This window comes from Lithobates pipiens, unplaced genomic scaffold (assembly GCF_037356315.1).
Source record: "Lithobates pipiens isolate NorthernLeopardFrog02 unplaced genomic scaffold, aLitPip1_a1.2 Scaffold_13, whole genome shotgun sequence".
NCBI classification, from domain to species: Eukaryota; Metazoa; Chordata; class Amphibia; order Anura; family Ranidae; genus Lithobates; species Lithobates pipiens.
The window spans coordinates 421,322,188-421,344,371 of record NW_027507718.1 but is presented as its reverse complement, the minus strand read 5'-3'; the positions used below and the strand labels follow the sequence as shown (position 1 = coordinate 421,344,371).

At 43.0% G+C, this 22,184-nt stretch overlaps 1 protein-coding gene across 7 annotated transcripts in view; it reads left to right on the top strand.

Moving 5' to 3' along the window:
• N4BP2 (NEDD4 binding protein 2) overlaps positions 1–11,721 on the top strand; it is a 227,704-nt gene extending 215,983 nt beyond the window's left edge. For all 7 annotated transcript variants that reach the window (XM_077477610.1, XM_077477609.1, XM_077477605.1 and 4 more), the window contains 2 exons: positions 4,508–4,631; positions 7,416–11,721. In XM_077477610.1, coding sequence (XP_077333736.1) covers positions 4,508–4,631; positions 7,416–7,461 — 170 coding nt within the window. In that variant the 3' untranslated portion in view covers positions 7,462–11,721. The remainder of the gene's footprint in view (positions 1–4,507; positions 4,632–7,415) is intronic.
• Positions 11,722–22,184: the final 10,463 nt, after the last annotated feature.

Here is a 22,184-nt window from a genome sequence, read left to right as displayed (position 1 = left end):
AAGGGCCACCGACAGCCTCCTCAGCAGTTCTTCTCCATCTTCCACCCGACTGCCCCTGCTGGCATAACTCAAGAGCATTTAAGAGGTGCCAGCCCACATTGCTGAGAATTGGCTGGGGCCCTCTTCATACTCTAAGCATCTCCTCCTAGACTCCACCCTTTACTTCTGGATGCTTCTCCAAGGTTCTAGAGAGCAGGGGGAGGCACCAGAGATGTCGTTTGATGAGTCATCCAACCTTGCTGAGTCACTCATCCCTGACCCAGATTCAGCCCAGGCCTGGCTGTCAGCCCAGCAAAATGTACCTACTCTAGCAACTATGTATACTAGCACACTAGCTAGAGGGTGCTACATAAACAAAGCAATGTACATTTAAATACATAGCTGTGTGTGCTATAGACTAAGTTGCCTGGAACAACTTAAAATTGCAAGTCATTATATACTGTTGAGCCTTGTGGTGTTTTTACCTTCACTTGAAAGCTGCCACAAGTCTGGAAGATTTCCCAACATTTTTTTGTCATTTGACTACAGTAAAACCTTGGATTGCAAGCATAATTCATTCTGAAAACATGCTTGTAATCCAAAGCACTTGTACATCAAAGCGAATTTCCCCATAAGAAATAATGGAAACTCCAGTGATTCATTCCACAACCATTTATTTATAAGTCCTTCAGTCTATATAAAAAAATTATAGCAATGTGATAGGTTGTGTAACCATAAAATGTCCATTCACAAATGGAAGCCTCCACAAAGGGATTAGAAGCAAAATCCAACAGAAGCTACAGAGTGTAAAAGAGAAGAGCGGCGCCTAGAAGTGTAGCAATATGGTTTAATGAAGGTACAACATTTAGCAACTGGCATGGTTGATGATTAAAAGAGGCACATCTAAGTATGCAGGCATAGACCATCACCCGCACTGCCTGCTCTCACTGCTGTCAGTCTGCAGTCATGACTAAGAAAACTACCCTGCAGTAGAACAATCTGAAAGCGGGACATGAACTGCTTGTGGAGCACAGCGTGGAAGGGACAACGGCGGTGAGGAGGACGGTCTGTGTGGACAGCTTTACCGGATGCCTGCATACTTAGATGTGCCTTCATGGTTTGGCCGATGCAATATCATTAAAATGAGCATTCTGCCAAAATTTCTGTATTTATTTAAGGCCCTACTGATAGATATTCCAACAGCTTTTTTTCGCCAAATAGATACACTTTACTAAATTTATATGGCTGAATAAACGACCAAGGATCAGTAGAAGCCTTATAATAATCCCTAAATGTTTTGGTGGTTTAGCAGTCCCAGCTGTATATAAATATCATCAATCAGTTCATAATGGCAGAATGATCGATGTGGTGTAGACAAACATACAGAATTTAAATTGTGGACAGAAGTGGAACAAGAGTTTAGTCCGGAACCCTTGCGTAGAGCGCTTTGGTGCTATGCAATATTACCACTCTCTTAAAAGGAATCCCCTTATATGCCCAACACTGCGTATAGGCTCTAAGATCTGTCAGAACCCTGAATATTCATCCAGACGATCTCCTTTGTTCCCTATTTTGGGAAACCCTAGCTTTAGTCCAGGCATGGAGTCCGGTGCATTTCAGGGGCTTTTAGAGAGGGGCTGCACTCGGGCTTCACACTTTTTGCATTCTGAGACTTGGCCCACAGTTGACTCGGTGACGCATCTGGGGGGTCAATTTGAAATAAACTTCTGGCAGGCACTACAGTTACGCCATTTTTTTCAATCATTAGGACCAGCGATTAATTACAGACGACAATTGACTAGGTTTGAATTATACTGTGAAGAGAGAGAACCTCTTCCCCCAGACGCTTTCCAAGATATATGCAATGTTAATTGCTCCTGCAGATAACTTTGTGATGCCTGGAATTGGAAAGTGGGAAAGAGATCCAGATAAGATCTTTATTCCATTTTAACACCAGAAGATAATATATCTTTAGTTGAACTCATCGATGAGGTCGTATTACACCCTGTCAAGACTTTGTACGTTTTTTTCCAGATGCTTCAAACCGTCGCTGGCAATGTAATAAGGAACACAGGACCTTGGTCCATATATTCTGGTCATGTCCTAAAATCAGACAATAATAGCTAGAGGTACAAAGGATTTCCCAAAAATTCACAAATGTGAATTCATTCAAATGTGATGTGACGCTACTTGTATATCAAGACATCGCTTGTATATCAAGTCAATATGTATTTAAATTATTTTCTTGTCTTGCAAAACACTCTCAAACCAAGATTTTACTGTATTATTCTTCACAACTCTTTGAGGGTAGTTGAGGATAGGTTTACAGGGAAGCAACTGGTTTGTCTAATATGGCAACGCAGATTATTGATAATGCAGATTGATAATAATCTGCAGAAATGCACTATACATATACAACTACATCAGCCTAAGTTTCGTACCCATGATCAGAAAATTGGCCGAAAAATACCACTTTCTAAGCGATCATATGATAATCTGATCGTTAGTACACAGCTTTTGAGAGCCGATCACAACCGTTCATCCAAAATTATCTGAAAGGACAAACAAAAATACAACATAGTGGTTACATTAGCACTTGCACTTTTTCCATCACTGAATGTTACTCTCCAGGTGATGGGCAGCGCCACCCACCCCTGTACATATATACGCATTGTATTGTAATGTATCCCCTTGTTTCCAAGCATGCGTGGTCTTGCTCTTCTGATTTAATTTGGACAAATACTGTACGATTTTTGTTAAATCAGTACGGTATTTGTCCAAAATAAATGGAGAGTAACCTTCAGTGATGTAAAAAGTGCAAGTGCTAGTGTAATCACTATGTTGTATAGACTGGGATTGTGTGATATTATGTGATGCTCCCTATCCCCTATTGTAGTATTTAGGGGAAAAAAGAATGAATGGTGGTGGGTGTAAATTTCAAAACCTGTGTTAAGATGTGTAGAGAAACTTTCCACTAATATACAGTGGTGTATATTACATTCAAAAATTCATTAAAGTTATTAAGTCTGAATAGTAAACTCAAAAATAAACTTGAATATCATGTGAATTCATCAATAAAATAATAAGGTAAAAGCTTATGTGCAATTGGGCAAAACAATGGTAGATAATGTCGATTCAGTCTATTGGACTAATCGCAAGTGAAGCAGTCCAAGGTGAGTTGTGCAAAATGCTGTGAAGACAGCATAAGGTGACATTTAAAGTGACTTGTGCAGTTTCCTGTGCAATCAGCATAAGGTGACATTCGTGCTCCACTTCAGTTCCCCACTCACCAGATCCTCATACCCCTGCAGGGGTGAACTGCATAAAGTGTTTTTTTTTTTTTTTTTAGAGGTCTTCCTCCCTGTGAACTCCAACTGAAGGGTGTCCACTGATTATGCTCCTGCTGGAGATGGGCGAGCATGAGTGTGGCTACCGGTACCCTGGATGGTCGCCTGCTCAGTGCCGCTTCAAGCCTATAAGGGTATCCTCATATGGATGGAAGAGACGGCACTCATAGTGAAGTTTTGTAAAATGTTTCAAATTTATTGTAAAAAGTAGATAAAAATGCAGCAAAGCCAGTAGGCAGAAAGAAGTTTCAAATGTTACAATACAAAAAAAAATTCTGTTCAGTGTGCGTTCCACCGATCCGAACACCGCAAACCGGAAGTGATGCGTTTTGTCATAGTACGCCATCCTATGATGAAATGCGTAAGTGGGAGCCTAGTACGCACCCACATCACTTCTGGTTATTATTTTATTAATGAATTCACATGATATGCAAGTTTATTTTTGAGTTTATTATTCACTGCTTAATAACTTTAATGAATTTTTTAATGTAATATACACCATTGTATAATAGTGGAGAGGTTCAGGTTTACGCTACACACCTTAACACGGGTTTTGAAATTTTACACCCATCACCCTTCATTCTTTTTTCCCCTCAATCCTACAATAGGGGCTGGGAGCGTCACATAATATCACACCATCCCAGTCTATACCACATAGTGGTTTCACTAGCACTTGGACTTTTTACTACAACTCATCACTGGAGGTTACTCACCAGGTGATAGACAGAGCCACCCACCCTGTACATATATACGCATTGTTTTGGTGCTTCACTAGTGGAGCCCCTAGGGGAGGCAGCAGCCTAGCCTTACCTAAGCATGGTATCTACCATTTATAAACATTACAATACAATATATCACATAACATCACTTCCAAAGTTGCATTCTGTCATCCGAGAATTTTTGTAAGTTGAGAAACCTATTCATTTTCGATATCAGACTAGCATGCAAAAATACCAGACGATCATTCGTCAGATATTCTTATCATGCGTATGAGGCATTAGATCACTTAGAATAGGAAATAATTCCTGTTGACATGGTGTTGCTATAGGTTTTTGCACATATAAAGATGTTTGTAGCTAATAGCAGCTAATTAAATAAAATTGATTTTATTCTAGCTGAGAAAGTAATATTTAGGAAAGCATCCAGATTTGAACTTTGCTAAATTTTTGTGTGTGTAACAGATTATCGACAGAATGGAAGCAGCCCGCACCTTCTTGTGATAACGGGAAGAGGGAATCATAGCCAGGGAGGTGTTCCACGCATTAAACCAGCAGTCATAGACTACCTCACAAATCATGACTACAGGTGAGTCTACTTTTAGTAATACACCATATCGGACTGATCCTGAATTTCCTTTGTTCCCTGCAGAAAGTGTTGCTAGCCTTTCCTATACTTGTCAAAATTTGCTGTCAGCTGCCTGCTTGAAATTCTGTATCCTATTACTAGCAGTTTGCAACTTGATTTAAATGTTCTTCCTCTGCATCTCAAAAGCTATTATATGGCACATTTTAATCTTAAGTACTTGATAGGTGGTTGAGATTTTTGAGGCAAACCTGGCCACTTAAATGCCTACCTTAACAATGGAAAAATCCAGATACCCTTTTGGTATCTGTTATTACCCATTATTATTAGTCTTTAAATTAATTCCTGTGTAGCTATTTAAACCCAAGGCCCAGTCTGTACACAGAGACAAGCTTTTCCACAAATTGAAACTGCTCCCCCCTTTTTAACTATTAACTGACAGATACTATTCTGCCTACTAAGGCTCTGCCATTTTTTAGCTTTGAGGACCTAGGTACGAACTGAACCTTAGATCCAAGGGGCTTCACAGGGATCGATTTGGAGATTAACACATGTAATGCTGCATCAGCAGTATTGTTACTATAGGTGTTAAGCCTGGCTTTCCTCAGTACACCTGTACAGCCCACTTGCCTCAAACGTGAACCTGGGGCCTGCATGCCCACCACCTTCCTGTGCTCCCACCCTTATTCCTGCAAGAAGCTGCCCCCCTGTTCTCACCACCATAGATGTACCCACACCACCACCCCACTCCTAACACCATATGTAATCCACCAACCCCTCTTGGTTTCAACATCACCTCTTACATTCAACATTTCACCTCCATGCCTGGGTGCGCCCCCCCACTCTGACCACTGCACCCATGCATTTGTCTCACTGCCCTCACTTGATGACTGCTCAAGCTGCTCCCCCACTCCCCCTAGACACACACACTACCCTGTAACTCTACACTCAACCATTCCTGCTCTAACAACTTATTTTCTTACCTTACTACTGCACAATTACCTTTCCCCCACCAAAGCACCTTCACTATCACCACTTCACCTGTAGTCCCACTTCTCACCTCACATTCTCATTAGTACAGCTGTACACCTACATCTGTACCCCCTCTCTATCACTGCTGTTTCCATATGCCTACCTTATACCCCCAATGCACCTGAAGCTTTTCCTTCCAACCCCACTCTCACTCTGCACCTGCAACCCCACCATGCTTGAGCCACTGCAACATTGCCAGTTCTGAAACGAGCACAATTTTGCAAGTGGGTCTTGGCAAGAAAGTATATCCTACTCAAAGCTTTCTTAAGAGCATTGTTTTGGTGGATATCAGCTCACTTTTCTTAACCAGTGGGCAGCTGCTCCAAAGTTCCTAATAAGGGGGTTGACAAAGGAGGCCAGTAACCCACCCAAAAAATCTGTTGACTGTGGTTATGTGCACAGTAAATTATTCCCAGATATTTAACTTATTTTGCCATTTTTCTGGAACAGGAAGGACCCATTCACATCTTGGTGCCTATGCTTTGTGTTAACACACCATTAGCTTATTGTGTGTGGCATTAAGGTAGCCCATTTTTAAATGGCTCAACCGCATGGTGCTACGGATCCGCACCCTCACATATGAGCAAATACTAAGTGAGAGAGATACAAAATAACCAGTGCAGAGTAACTTCTTCAAACATTCCTCTTCATCTTATTATCAAAAACTGTGCTTCCTTCAATCCTTTTTTCCAGAAGGGATCAGAGCAATTCTGAATGCACCAATTCAGTGTCTGCACAGCAACTCGTTCTGATCTGTCCTGGAAGCACTGCACAGAGAAGAGGGAGAAAAATGGGGAATTTAAAATCCCCAGACTGATGGACTGACTGCGGGGGACACTGACAAATTTAAAGCGGAGGTCCACACAAAAATGGAACTTCCACTTTTTGGAACCCTCCCCCCCTCCAGTGTCACATTTGGCACCTTTCAGGGGTGAGGGGGGTGCAGATACCTGTATAATACAGGTATTTGCACCCACTTCCAGGCTTAGATCACCGCGGTGATCGCGGTGACCTACGCCTCAACCCCCCCCCCCCCCCCCGCGCGCGCGCTGTCTGCTGGGAGGCACGCGGGTCTCAGAGATAGCAGGGACCATTCAGATTGCGCAGCGCGACTCATGCATGCGCAGTAGGGAACCAGGAAGTGAAATTGCAAGGCTTCAATTCCCAATTCCCTTACCCAAGATGGCGGCAGCAGCAACCGAGGGACGGTTCAGCCTCGGGTGCCCGACATTGCTGGCACCCTGGTCAGGTAAGTGTCCTTATTTTAAAAGTCAGCAGCTGCAGTATTTGTAGCTGCTGACTTTAAAAATAAAAACATTGGCGGACCTCTGCAGTTTATGGAGAGTATTTTTGCGTGGACGTTATATTTTATATGTAAAGTTAATTTTGTATTAATTTATGTATGAAGGTGTACTTAATATATTTTTGTTTGGGTAATTCACAAATTATGTGGAACATTTTTGGGAGGTATTTTTCTTAATTTTGGGTTTTCACCAGAACAGGGATTGAGTGGAAATCTTCCAAAGGTGTCAACAAGGGATTCTCACACTTTGGAATGGTTTCCTCTCAATTCCTGATTGGCTATGGACCTGGAAGTGGAGGGAAATCTCCAGAGTAGGACACAGATGGCAAAGCCCTCCCTTTCTCTGTCCAAAATAGTTTTGCCTTTAGTTCTACTTTAATTTGGTTACTGTGGAGCACTGAATTTTGAATGATATTCAGTTTGTAATGTTGTCATTCTTTCTTTTTATCTAGATTTCAGGAGAAGACATCAGGTGCCCTATGCATCACACTTAAATGAATGGATGTATGAATTAACTCAAAGACAGTTTCTACTGTAAAGTGGAGAATTTTAATACTTGTGTAATCTGCAGTTGTGTTAAAAGTGTGTGTTGGCAGTGAAGGGAATATATACAAAATAATGTAATCTCTTAAAATGTGTGAAAATTGAAGGGAGCGTTCTGTTGAACCAACAAAATTTGGGAAAATGTTTTTCAATAATTGATTAGATATGAGTTATTTCTTATCTAACAAGTTGGGCATATGTCCTCATGCATGTTACTTTTAAACTTTAAGGTTTTTCATCTTACCCATTTGAGATGTGTCTGGCATGTTCCTCAGTTACACCATTTTATATATACATATATTTTTTAAACTTGGTGCTGAGGTTTCATGTATAATCTTTCCTTTCTGAATTATTGAGTACCCATTTTAAAGCAACATTTTACTTTTTCTCTGCTTTGGAATTATTGAATGTGATAGGCATGTGTGAAACTATACCACTTCTGAAATTTAAGGGCTTACACACAAGTGATGGAGACCTAGATTGTCACCATTTACTTTTATACTTCTGTTTTCTTGCACTCCCAGTTCAGGATCACTTTAGTGGAGAGAATGGAGCTGTGTCCACTAAAGTATGTTGGATAGCATAGCAAACTTTGTTGATTATACAGTTGAATAGAGATCATTGTGCATACATCAACATGCATCAGAAGTAAAGGGATGTCCAAGATGAATCTTTAATAACAGCCTTCAAAACCCTTGATGTTGAGCCCCTGCATTCCTTTCATTCTAGGTGTTCTCACGCTAGGCAAATATTTCTATAAGAGCCTTTTCACACTGAAAATACCCACCTGCCAGCGGTAAAGTGACACTTTTTTTAAAAAAAATAGCGGCGCTTCATCATTTTAGCAGCGCTATTCAGCCACTGGCAGGACGGTTTTAACCCCTGCTAGCGCCCGAAAAAGGGTTAGAACCGCCCGCGAAACGGGCGCTGCCCATTGATTTCAGTGGGCGGGGCACTTTAGGAGCAGTGCATTCACCACTCCAACAGAGCTGCAAAGAAGACCTTTTTATGACGCCCTGCCAGCGCAGCGCCCCAGTGTAAAAGCACTTGGACTTTCACAATGGGATTGCAGCTGAGGCTTTTTTCAGACGCTTTACAGGTGCTATTTTTAGCGCTAAAGCGCCTGAAAAATGCCTCCAGTGTGAAAAGAGTCTAATGTGTTGTGTTGTGGTATTTTATTAAGCGTTAAGATGCTTTCATTAGTTTAGAATATCACTGGTCCAATTAAAGGTTTGACATGTAATGAGCAGGAACAATGTTATTTCAGCCATTAGTATAATATTTTGTAACACTGTTACCAACCGCTGCTATTAAGTGTTTGTGTTTTTGTTTAATGAAATGTGCATTACGCATACATATCAGGAGCTGCCATTTTGTGGAATTTCTACACCCTATCATTCATTAACTTGAAGTTGTTTTTGTGCTAAAAAAATGTAATGATTGAGTGTTAGTCCTCGTTCAGCATACTAAAGCGTTCACCCATGGAGGGCCATGTTTACCCAACCAGGTGTTCCATGCATCCCTCTGCAGGCAGTCCCATTGATGTTAATTAGAAAGAAGCGGTTGCACGGACACAGCTGCTGCTCACAATTTGGACATCCATGTGGGTGCAGGTGGCTGTGTCCATGCAGCTGCTCCATCACAGTTGTTGTCATCAGTGGGACTACCTGCACAGAGATTGCCAAAACAATTGTTCCTTTTTCATCCCAAAATGGGCGCAAATATTTTCAGACCACAGAGATATTTTAATTGTAAAACAAATCCTTTTATCCTCTCGGTGTTGACATTCTTTATTGTCAGTTTTATTTACTTTGATAAATGTATCTCTTAATTTGCTTCAGGCACTGAAGTCAAATATTAGTCAAGACCTATAGTCCTGTGCCACAAAGGCTCACAAACCTGTGTAAGCAGGTCAGCAAACTGAACGTGAAGGCAAGCTCATGTGGCTGCAGTATTGTATATAATCTCTAGGAAGAGATTTTGATAAAAATGACAAATATGTAACAGTAAATACCTATTGCGCTAGTCATGGCCATTCAAAAATAGATATACTTAACCTAGACACTCCATCGGTCTGAAAACATCTATTTCTTTTTCTTTAATTAAGTGCTCCTGCTTTTTTCATCACTCAGCATTATTTCACATTACATAGAATTTTTTGAAGTTTTAAGGCATTCATAAGTTTTGTGCTGGTTTCACTACTTGCCTGAAGATCTACCCTTTGGTAATACATTGTAATAGCCTGACATTTTAAGAGCCTTGGTTAAACTCAAAGATGGCTCTCTACTGAAACAATTTCTTTACCTCTGGTAGGGCAGGGTAACACAAGTGTGTTCCTTCCTTTTCTTCCTACAATGAAAATAGCTGTATGCAAACTGCTTAGCTGATGGTCACTGAATTATCTTAAGCTGCCTATACAATAATAGATGTTCTAATGAGCAATTGTACAAAAATGTATGCAAATATGATCAGTGCATGGAATAGCTTGATAGATTTTGTTCAAAAGTTATTCAAAATTTTGTTTGCCCTTTACATTCGATTTTAGAACAAAAACCACATACACTGTTAGAAAATAACTCATTCTCGAAAAATTTTCCATCCTGCTGCTTTGAATTTTCTCGTCAATGCAGTCGAAAACAAATGTTGATTTGACTCCACTAATGATTAGAAAGTCAAACAAACATTCCTAAAAGGAAAAATAGTATATAGCCATCTTTAGTGTAGAAGTCATTGGGGAAACTTCGGCCGGGAAAAAACAGCATCTTATAGTCAAAGTTGGCACAGTACAACAATCTTCAGCTCGCTAAGAAATTAACATATTCCCATTTATACCAATTGCAGACCAGAATTTAAAACACTTGTTTAAATGATGGTGCCCTAACAGTCGCATGAAGCTTCATGCTTAAAGCACCCATTGGCTTTGATTTATATTATGTAAAAACTTCCATTTAGCTATCAATGTTAGACAATGTTTGAACTCATGGATATCATGCCTGTGTAAAGGCGCCCATTTTGTTAGTAGGGTAGAACAGAAGACTGTGCCATACACAAGTGTACTTGTGATACATTTTGTACACTTAATGAAATCCACTACACATGGTTTATGCGAACATGTGCTCCCTTACATTTTACAAAACATTATTTTACTTAATTGGGTTTCACTGAGTTTTTTTTTCTTCTTTTTTAATTTTCTTTTAAACACAGATTAGAACACTAGAAAGCAAAGTCACGTTATTTTTACCTGTTTTAGAACTTCACAGTCATGGATGGCTATATTATTTTTTTTGTTTAGGAATAAAGTGTTATGAATGAAGTGGTATAATCTATAGCAACCCATCAGATGTTCACTATCATTAGTCCTTGATTACTACAGGTTGCTACAAATCTTTTCACTTTGTACTGTAATTTAATAAAGCTAGCTGGGTCCCAGATCAGTATATAACATTGTTTTTTATTCAAAGTGATCAATGAATTATCAGTATGTGGGGAGTGGGTCATTTTATTTTTGATTATCTTATTGTCCAAAAGCGTTTATGCAATATAGTTTACAGTGCTTGAATATCTGTATTTAAGAAGCAACAAACACGTATTATAATTTGTAACTGTTCTAAAAAAAACGTTACTTCTGAACATGTTTATGACTTCAAGTTAGCCTGTAATTACAGACTGCAGCTGAAACACGCAAACTGTCTTATTTTCATTAAAATACGGTTTTATATTGGACCTGTCCACTAGATTTTATATTGAAGTGAATGTTTTGATTAATTAAAACATATCTAGGTGCTAACTTGTGAATTCTGAGAATATCTCTGCAAACCAAACAATTAATATTAAACAATTACACTTTCTCAGAAAACACGTTGCTTGTTGCAAATTTGAAGCATAGTTTTCTGAGGCTGTGAATAAATGTACAGAAAATTACACATATGGTGTGTATATATGAATATTTGTTTCTAAAAAATGTACATTTTGAATGGCATTCTGTTTGTAAAAATGTGTTCTTTCTTGGTTTTATGCCCAAAGATTTTGTATCTAATATTGTACCTGCCATTTGTTAAATTTGTGGACTAGTGTTGATAAAGAAAATTATTTCTTTGTATTTCTATTTTTATAGTTATGTAAATATTGAATTTTAAGGCATGTAATATGTATTTTGTAGTTTGAAGTTATTTTAATGATATTTTAGAAATACTAATAAAGGAAGCTTAAAAAGCCTTCAAATTTATGTTAATTTGTTTTAGATGTTTTCAATAGTGAATGAAGCTGGTACACAAAGGCTGAATATTAGCCAGTATCGGCCAGTTCAACAGAAACATTAAAGAGGAAGTAAACTCAGCCGCTCAAATGCTCATTCTTGATAAATCCAGTCTGATAAAGCTTTCAATAACATTCTGCATAATCCCCCTCCACCCCCCCCCCCTGGATGTTTCTTACTTTTTTCCAGTTGATGTGTAATTCCTACTTCCTGGTTGCAGCCAGCACCATCTTCGCTACTGTCTTCTGAGTCTGAAAAGCAGTTTACCGCCCTTTCTGCTGTAGCATAACACATGCTCAGTAATGATGTAGCCAAGCCTAGTTTTCCTTCCCGATTAGTATAGCAATAATGTCCCACATATTGAAGCATAGAGAGGCTTTGCAACACATATTTATTGATGGTTTAATATGTTTGACACAATCTACATGATGAAGCTGATCTCGTTGCTCCTGTGTGCCATGCAAAGTGCTGATGTTTACACCGTGTGATGTAGCAAAATACATGGGGTATTTCAGGAACTTGTGACTAGTGCTGTAATCTCGCGAGATCTCGCAGCTGTGCCGCACAGAGGAGATACACATATATGAATGGACTGACAGCGCAATGAGCATACCGTGAAATATACGCATGCACCAGTGACGTAATGAAAAAGGCAGATTACAATCAAATGAAGCAGGTTAGCATTCATACAAAGCAATTTGTAAATTGCTATTACTGATTTAAATGGAGAAAAGTTAGCTGGGTCAGTTTACAACCACTTTAAGCTAGTGTGTACAGCAGCCTGTCCGAAAGAAGCCAGCCTAATATTCAGATTTTGTCGAACGGCTTGCTGAAAAACCAGCAGTGGATAAGCATCCGTTCGATGCTTGCAGCCAATGTCTATGAGCACTGACCAGTGTGTTCTGGTGGGAGGGGCGCAGTTCCCCTATCAGAACACAATAGCACATCGGGGAGTCCACTGTATTGCATAGTCCTGATACAAAGGTGATTGGCAACCACATTTTTTTTTAATGCTAACAGGTATTTTTTGCTAGTGCCCTTAGGTGATTGATGTTTTCTCTCTACTGAGAAACTGTTCACTCAAACTCTTAGCAATTTCAGCTCTGAGGACTACAAGTCTCATCATAGTGATTGACAGTGGCACCAGAGACAGAGCCACAGGAACCATTTGTCAGTCACTTTCCCTGGAGAAGGTGCAGAAAGCATGCCTTGCAAGTATGTCCTCTCTAACCGGGGCCCTTGCTGATTCCCCAAGAGGCAATCGGTTATTCCCTGGATCAACTTTACCTATAAATGTTAGTATCCAGTTATTTTATGTACATTTAGGAAAGAACCCAGGTCTTTTTAAAGCAATCTACTGAGCTGGCTCTTGAGGGAGACTATTTCACATTTTTGCAGCTCTTACTGTGAAGAAACTTTTCCATATTTGGAGATTAAATCTCCACAGCCAAGCCTCTATCCAAGGTTTTACTTGCCGCCTCATAAAAAGAAATCAGATTTGTTTGACAACTTTCTTTTAGAAATCTATGCTGTCTGTTGCTTAAAATATTTTTTTCCCAGCAAGAACTCATCTATTTCTTTTATTACTCACTCCAGTATCTTCCCAACTATAGAAATTAAACTAACAGGTCTATAGTTCCTTGGTAAAGACTTTGATCCCTTTTCTATTTCAATATGTTTATTAAATTTTTTACGAACAAGAAAAAGAAAGTATAGTGCACATTAAACGCCCATGCAGGGGCCACAAGCATAAAAGGTAGCCCACAGGGCAAACAATCGTAAGTAACAGGGAGCATAATGTAGCTAGGGGAGGATCTCAATGTAGGCTACAGTGTAGACTGGCCAGTCCCCTTCATCGTCCCTAGACGGGAAGTCCATCTCCTATTACCCCCTTGCATGAGGTGCAGCCGTGGCTACTAGGTACGTTAGAGGCTATTAAGAAAAGTGGAAAGAGCAAGAGAAAGAAAGTCAGAGTAAAGAATAGGAGGGGAAAGGATCGGGAAACTCGGGCACGGACGCCCCACCGAGGGGAGTCAGACCAGGCCTAGGCATGCTGCTTGGAGCGTAGGGAACTCTTAAGAGATCCACGGCTCCCAGATCTTGAGAAATTTAGCGTGTGAATCGTGTACAATGCTGGACATGCATTCCTGAAGAAGCATAGCAGTCATACGTGTCTTCACCCCTTGAAAGTCTACCCGCTGGGTCTTCCAGGCCTGGGCAATGGTCCGCTTAGCAGCTATAAAGAGGTAAGTAGCCAGCTTCTGCTGGGGGCCTCGCAAGCCTGGTCTCAGACAATGCAATAGGGCCAGCCTGGCGTCCCGTCGGACCGTTAAATGGAAGAGTCTGCAGCAAACCGGAGACCCTAGACCAAAACCTCCCCAGCCTCGGGCAGGACCACCGCGTGTGTATAACATCACCCGCTGTCCACAGTTGCGAAAGCATCTGTCAGTGCTCCCAGGGAAAGCCTGAGCTGTGCGGGTCGGTACCCAGTACCAGCGGAATAGTACTTTATAGGCTCCTTCTAGGGTATTCGTATTACACGAGCATTTGGCTACCATTTTCCAGGCCTTGCTCGAGTCCTCTACATCTATAGGGGCCCGCGGGTCCCTTTCCCAATGGGTCATATAAGAGAGGGGTGCTGATGGCGGGCGTCCAGTTAGGGATGCATAGATAGCCGAGATAAGGCCTGGGGACCCAGGGGCATGCTGGCATGAGTGCTCAAACAATTCGGTTATTCAAAATGGGTAGGTGGACCTGTGGCTCAAGGTTGCTATCCAATGCCTCAGCTGAATAAAGCGATACTGTTCACTAGCCGATGCACCTTGTGTTTCTCGGATAGTCTCCTATGATGGGAAGCGGCGTGAGGGGAGAAAGTTTTGGACTTGTGGGTAGCAATGTAGGGGCCACCATGAGAATGTCTGGAGCTCTTCCAGGCCTGGCGGGAAAAGAGGGTTGTTAGTGATAGGGAGCAGGGGTAGAAAGGAAGACATCAGGTTATCGGAGAAGCGAACCGAGTCCCAAATCTGTAGACCATGTAGTAGCATGGGGCTCAAAGAGGGGGGGCGTAGTCTCTGGGGGAGCCAGAGCAAAGTTTGAGGCGAACACGGGTCGCAACATCCAAAAGCACCCACAAAGGAACATCCGTGGTTGCGTGGAGCATGGACAACGGGGAGATCTGCGCTGCTGTGTAGTACTTAGAGATGTTGGAGACCCCCAGGCCGCCCTGGAGCCTGTGGGTGTAAAGAGCCGCTCTAGGCACCCTAGGGCGTTTATGCGCCCAGATAAATTGAAGAATCATATTCTGTAAGAGTCGAATAAGAAAGCGGGCACTCGGACAGGCAAAGTGCGAAAATAGTAAAGGACTTTGGGCAAGATCGTCATTTTAGCTGCCGCGATCCTGCCTACCCATGAAAGTGGGAAACTGCCAAGCCCACATAAGAGAAGTCACCGCTCGCAACAGGGGATAGTAATTGTCGGAGAAGAGTAGGAAGGCGTCAATTTGATACCTAAGTAATCAATTGAATGGGATACCCAACGATAAGGGAAATGATCCTGAAGGCGCTGCACCAGCTCTGAAGGGAGGTTGACATTCAGTGCCGTGGTCTTGGAGGGATTAATTTGGAGACCAGAGAAGGCCGAGAATCGGTCTAATACAAGTTGGAGATTGGTCAGGGAGATAAGCGGGTTCGAAAGAGTCAAAAGCGCGTCATCCGCAAAAAGGCTAGCTTTATAGTGAGTTCCAGCATAGGGAACCCCTGAAATGTCACCATTGGCCCTGATCGCCGCCACCAATGGCTCCAGCGCCAGGATGAAAAGTGCTGGGGACAAGGGGCAGCCCTGTCTGGTTCCCCACAGTATAGGGAATGGGTCGGAAAGAAAGCCCGCATATTTCACCGACGCCAACGGTGCTGAGTAAAGGGCTCGGTTCCATGACAAAAAATGTGCCCCAAATCCCCACCTGCTCAAAACAAATTGGAGATAGTCCCAGGAGAGCGAATCAAACGCTTTATAAATGTCTAGTGAAAGTACAAGTCCGGGGATATTGCGCTGCCGTAGGATATGGAGCAGATGGATCACCTTACGGACATTGTCTCCTGCCTGGCGACCGGGCACAAAGCCTACTTGGTCACTGTGAATGAGGACCTGAAGGTATCTGTTAACTCGCGTGCTCAGGATTTTCCCCAGAACCTTCAGATCGACATTCAACAGGGAGATAGGAAGGAAAGACTGTGGGTCCATAGCTTCCTCAGATGACTTGGGGATCATGGAAATGTGAGCCATAAGGGAGTCCGGTGATGGCCTCGCACCCTCCCGCCAAGCATTAAAATAAGAGGTTAAGTGGGGTGTGAGCAGGGGAGCAAATGTTCTATAATACAGACCGGTGAAGCCGTCTGGGCCTGGGGCCTTGGACGGTTTAAGGGATTTGAGAGCCTGGGCGACCTCGCGCTCCAAAATAGAGGCATTCAAGGTGTCTTGGGTGTCCGAGGAAAGCACAGGAAGACTGAATGATTGAAAGAAGCTCTCGGACTTGTCCCGGTCAAAGGTAGCTGGCCTACTATATAGGGATGAGAGGAATGTGGCAAATCCAGCCACTACCTTGGATGGATTTGAAGTAAGTCCCCCCCCTCTCACCTGTAATCGAACCGGCCTGCTCGGGCGACCCACCGAGTTAAGTTTCCTTGCCAACATAGGACCGGGTTTGTTGGAGCTACTATAGAACTTATATTTGGTCCAGCGCAAAGCGTTTTCCGCCTGAGTGGAGGCCAGTAGGTCCAACTCAGTGGCCAGGTTGTCACGGGCCCATTTATTAGCTACCGTTGGGTGTGCCTTCCACGTCGCATCTGCTGCCTCCAAAAAGGAGGACAATTCCCGCGTCCGCTGTTCCCTGGCTCGCTTCTTACGTGAAGCGATCTGAATCAAGTGGCCCCTAACCGTCGCCTTGTGAGCTTCTCACAAGGCAACCGGCGATTCGACCGAGCCCACGCTGTCCGTAAAATAAGTTTGGATATGCGTATGTACCTGCGCACAAGTATCTTGCATAGTCAGGAGGGATTCGTTAATCCACCAGAGATAAGCCGGACGGGAAAGTCCAGCTAGAGAGATTCCAAAAATCACGGGGTCATGGTCCGACCAAGGAGAGGTCGAGATAATAATCTTATGTACCAACAGCAGGGAGCTGAGCTGCAAGAACACATGATCTATTCTACAAAAACTCTGATGGGGGCTAGAAAAGAAGGTGTATTCCCGAGACATCGGGTGTTGCTTGCGCCACACGTCCACCAGACCATACGATTGGAAAAGATCGCTCATCGCTTGCTCCAGGCAGGCATCATGGGACGGAGGCACTTCTCTGAGACTCCGCCTGTCCAGAGCGGAATTAAAAACAGAATTTGAGTCTCCCATCATGATCAACAGACCCTTTTGGTGTCTGGTGATCACCTGAAGCAGATGAGAAAAGAACCTCTGCTGAAATGAGTTAGGGACGTAGTATCCGACCAAAGTGATCTCTTGATCCCACAGGGTGCCCTGCAAGAGCAAAAATCTGCCTGTAGGGTCTGCTATTTCTTTAGAGCAGTTGAATTGAAGGTTACGCCGAAAAGCCACCAGCCCCCCTCTATGTTTCTCAGGAGCAGAGGCCATGAAAAATACTGGGTAGTGTGGGGACAAGAATTTAGGAGCTGAGTATTGGGAGAATCTGGTTTTCTGCAGACAGACCACATCGATCAATTGAGATTTCAAGTGGCAAAAGACCTTCGACTGCTTAACGGGTGAATTAAACCCATGTGTATTCTGTGAGAATATTTTTAACGCATTCTGAGCCATCTGGGTGGGGGGGTTGTGAGATATATACAATTTAAAAAGGCCAAACTGACCAGGTACTCACCCTGATCCCGCGGCAAGGCAATCCGAGCCCGAGTAGGGAGGGGAAAGAAGAAGGAAAAAAGGGAGAAATAAAGAGAAACAAGAGAAAAGACACAGACTTGGTAAATAATACACATGTTCGCCACACTTAGTGGGCAGTGCATCCTAACTATAGGACACTTGGGGGGGTGGCTCTACCACCAACCACATGGCTTGTAAGTAAATAAAAATAATATTAACAATAATAACACCGCCCCCACACGGGGGCTATTAATACCGTAACAAAAATAAGAGAGACGAGCTAGGCCCATCCCCCGGAACCAGCTCCAAATTGTTCAAACTATAATAAAAAGTGCAACTGGAAACCTTACCCATCACACGTCCCAAGGTCGGGAACGCCCGAGGGGAAACTATAACCCTGGACCCCCACTGTGACCTCCACACCGGGATGCCACAAGCCGCCAAGGGTCCGAAAGAGTATAAAAAAAAAATGGACCCAGCCAGGCTTGGGGCATTTTCCGACAGGAGGGCCCCGGTCCGGGCCCCAACCCCCGTCCCTGAAAGGAAAATAAACCAAAACTTAAACCTAAAGCCGGGCCAGAAGGCGGGAAAGCAACAAAAAAAAAAGGGGGGGTGAGGGGAGGACATGGGGAGGGAAAGGGGTCAGAAGGGGGGAATGGAAGGGCAGGGAGGAAGGGTGTAGGAGGGGGGCCGAGGAGGGGAAAAAGAGAGAAAAAAAATAAAAAAAGGGGGGGGGAGAGGAGCAGGGTAGGGAGGGGGAAGGGGAATGACCTGTTAGACTGTTAGTTGTTTAGTTAGTCACTATATCCTAGAAGAAGGCATCCAAGGGTCTATTGCGTGGGAGAAGAAGGACCAAAAAAAAAAGGGGGGGTGCAAAAAATGGTAAAAAAAAGAGACCATCAGGGACCCGGGGAAGGCAGTTCCAAAGAAGAAAAAACTGGCTCACTGGTGCGGCTTTCATCCTGGCTCAGAGCGTGGGGATCTTGAAGGTGATGGGGTGCCAGGTAGGGCCTTCTTGCGATTGCCGACCGGTTCCCACACACGGCCCATTCGCCCAGGGGGGGGGGGGTCGTGGACCCGGAGCCTTTTCTAGATTGTTGGGGTTATCAGGAGGAGGGAGCAGATGGAGTGCTTCAAAAGTCGCCTGAGCTCTGTTCCTATGATCCGCTGTGCTGTTTTCACCACACGAAACAGGCACTTCTTATCCTCCGCCCAGCAGCTGGCATACCACACTACACCACAGTGGAGAAGAATACTCTCAATGGTACAGAAGCCTTAAGGGCGATCCAGCCTGCTTCAGTATCGGAAGAAAAAACAGTCTCTGCTGCGCTTTTTTCACAAAAAAAATGTATTTTCAGACCATGACAACTCCTTTGTAATATGCACTCCCAAAAATATATGTAAACAGGGCAATGATTGATCTTTCTCGATCTCCTATAATCCACTATTATTTCTTTAGTTTTTGCCGTATTGAGTAATAAATCATTTTACACCACTCAACCAAATGTTGAATTTCCTGCCTATAAGCTTTCTCTTCATTGTATTGTATGAGTCCCACTAAAGTGGTAAAAAAAAAAGAAAATAGATGGTTCCAACATCCACTGGGTGTCCAATATAAAAATCAACACATAGCCATAGGCCATAAAAATTATGTATGTATATAAAAATATGTATAGTAGAAATAAAACAATCATATAATAAGTTCATAAGGTCCATATAAGTTCATAAGGGGCACCGTAGGCAGCAACCTTTAGAGTAGAAGCAAAACACTCTGCAATGATGAGAAGAAGAAGAACCCCTCCTATATGTGGGTTTCTTTGGACGTGTGCTCTTTATACACGTCCATACCACATACAGTGGGTTTAAAGGCAGTTGCACATTATTTGAGCCAAGATCCTAGTATTAACCCCCAGCAGGTTGATTTTCTTCAAGCTACTCAGTTTTGTTTGGAACACAATTATTTTTCATTCAATCATGACTTTTATCTACAAAAACAGGGGACTGCCATGGGGGAAAATTTTGCCCCGAGTTACTCTAACCTAACAGTGGGGCTGTGGGAGACCAGGTGGTTGGGTATAGATAACCCTTACTCAGCGCACCTAGTCTTCTATGGCAGATATATAGATGATATTATTATTATTTGGGATGGAGCAGAGAATTTAGTTCAAGACTTTGTAGCGTATTGTAACACCAACCCTTTTGGCTTAAAGTTCACTTCAGACATGGATCCCAATTCCATATGTTTTTTAGATTTGGAACTTTCTCATTCAGATAGCACCATCCAGGCGAAGAACTATATCAAGCCGACAGTTGGAAATTCATTTCTACTTTATTCTAGCTGCCATCACCCCAGGTGGGTAAATAATGTCTCAAAAAGCCAGTTCCATCAACTTAGGCTTAACTGTACCAAGTTGGATGATTATAATTCCCCGTGCTTAATACTTAAAAGGAAGTTTCTGGACAAAGGTTATCCCCTCAATCTTATAGACGAAGCCTGTGTGTCATTCCAAACTGAAAATCTGCCAACCCCTGTCTACTAAACATGCCTCTGATCCATCTATGCGGTATATCACACAGTACCATGCCAATTATAAGAAAATGTAGTGTATTTTTAAAAAACATTGGTCCATCTTGGCCCATTTATCTACAATTATTCCTAATATTCCCAAATTTGGAAAGCAAACACCCCAACGTATATTCTATGAGGCATGGGCTGCAGATAGGTACTCTGGTACTCTGATGGGCTGGTGACAAGTACCTGAGTACTCTGATGGCCTGGTGACAGGTACTCGGATACTCTGATGGCCTGGTGACAGGTATTCGGGTACTCTGATGGCCTGGGGACAGGTACTCCGGTACTCTGATGGCCTGGTGACTGGTATTTGGGTACTCTAAACGGCGGTGATAGGTACTCAGGTACTCATATGGACTGTGACAGGTACCCTGGTACTCAGATGAACTGTGACAGGTACTCAGGTACTCAGATGAACTGTGACAGGTATTCAGATGAACTGTGACAGGTACTCAGATGAACTGTGACAGGTACTCAGATGGACTGGGACAGGTACTCGGGTACTCAGATGGACTGGGACAGGTACTCAGGTACTCAGATGGACTGGGACAGGTACTCGGGTACTCAGATGGGCTGTGACAGGTACTCGGGTACTCTGATGGGCTGTGACAGGTACTCGGGTACTCTGATGGGCTGTGACAGGTACTCGGGTACTTTGATGGGCTGTGACAGATACTCGGGTACTCAGATGGACTGTGGCAGGTACTCGGGTACTCTGATGGACTATGACAGGTACTCTGATGGACTGTGAGTGACAGGTACTATAAGTGGTGACAGGTCCTCTTTATTGGGGGGGCAATCAGTGTGATTGGTGTGTACACTGTAAGCGGTAACGAGATGTTACCGCAATCTCCTCCTCACACACGAGCGGTGTGTGAGGAGGAGAACCCGGTAACATCTCGTTACCGCGGTTTGTTTACATTTAGTGATCGGCTGTGAAACGATCACAGCCGATCACGTGGGTAAACAATGCTGTTTACCAGCGTTGGTGACGAGCAGTGTTCCCAGGAACACGCCGCCACCGACGTCCACGCGCCACGCACTCGCGATCGCGCGCATGCGTTGTGCATAGTAGGGGTGTAACCATCTGTGATCGCCCCTGACTTCATCACGGCCGATCATGTGGTAAACAGCCATACCCAATGGCTGTTCACCCCCCTCGGTGGCGAGCGGTGTCTCCGTGACACGCCGCCACCGAAGGAACAGGGATGCGCGCACACAATCACGCGCATTCCCTGTTTAAATTGGAGGACGTCATATGACGCCCTCCCTCCACAAGAGCTGAGCCGCCTGGCCGTTATTTGATGGCTGGCGGTCGGCAAGTAGTTAAGCATAAGTTCTTATTTCCGTTGATGTTATTTTTGGCCACTTTTTTATTGGAATTTAGATTGCTGAGGGTTGTGTTTTTTTTTCTTTCAATATGGACATTATAGAGCAGATAGAGAAGTATAAACATGAATTCTTGGACAATGTCTATACGATATTTCCAGCCAATTTCTTTTGTGCTAAAACTCATTCACGCACATGGCCCATGATCAAATACAGGGATGCATGTGCCAGAATCAGACATTTAGAAGATCTCACCAATTCTGCCAATCAGCAATGGTGGGGTAGTTTTTTCTGAAGCAATATTTTCAGCTTAAAATTTCTCCACGAGGACTTCGGGTCCTTAAGGGATGTTCCTTTCTGGATACGGATTTACGTACCGAATGGGAGGAGGTTGCAGAGTTCTGTACCCAGAAATGGATCCAAATTCTCATCAAACATAAAGATTCACGCTATAATATTCTTTGTCATAAAGTTGAGAATCATATTATTAATTTACAGCAGGCTCATCCTCATGTTCCTTTAGAATGGCTTTGAACCTTCAAAATCAATACTAAAAGAAATGAGGACAGCCTGATACAAAATAAATTAGGTAAATTCCGTAGGGATGTAGATGATTATACTAAAAAAATTGTTTTTAAT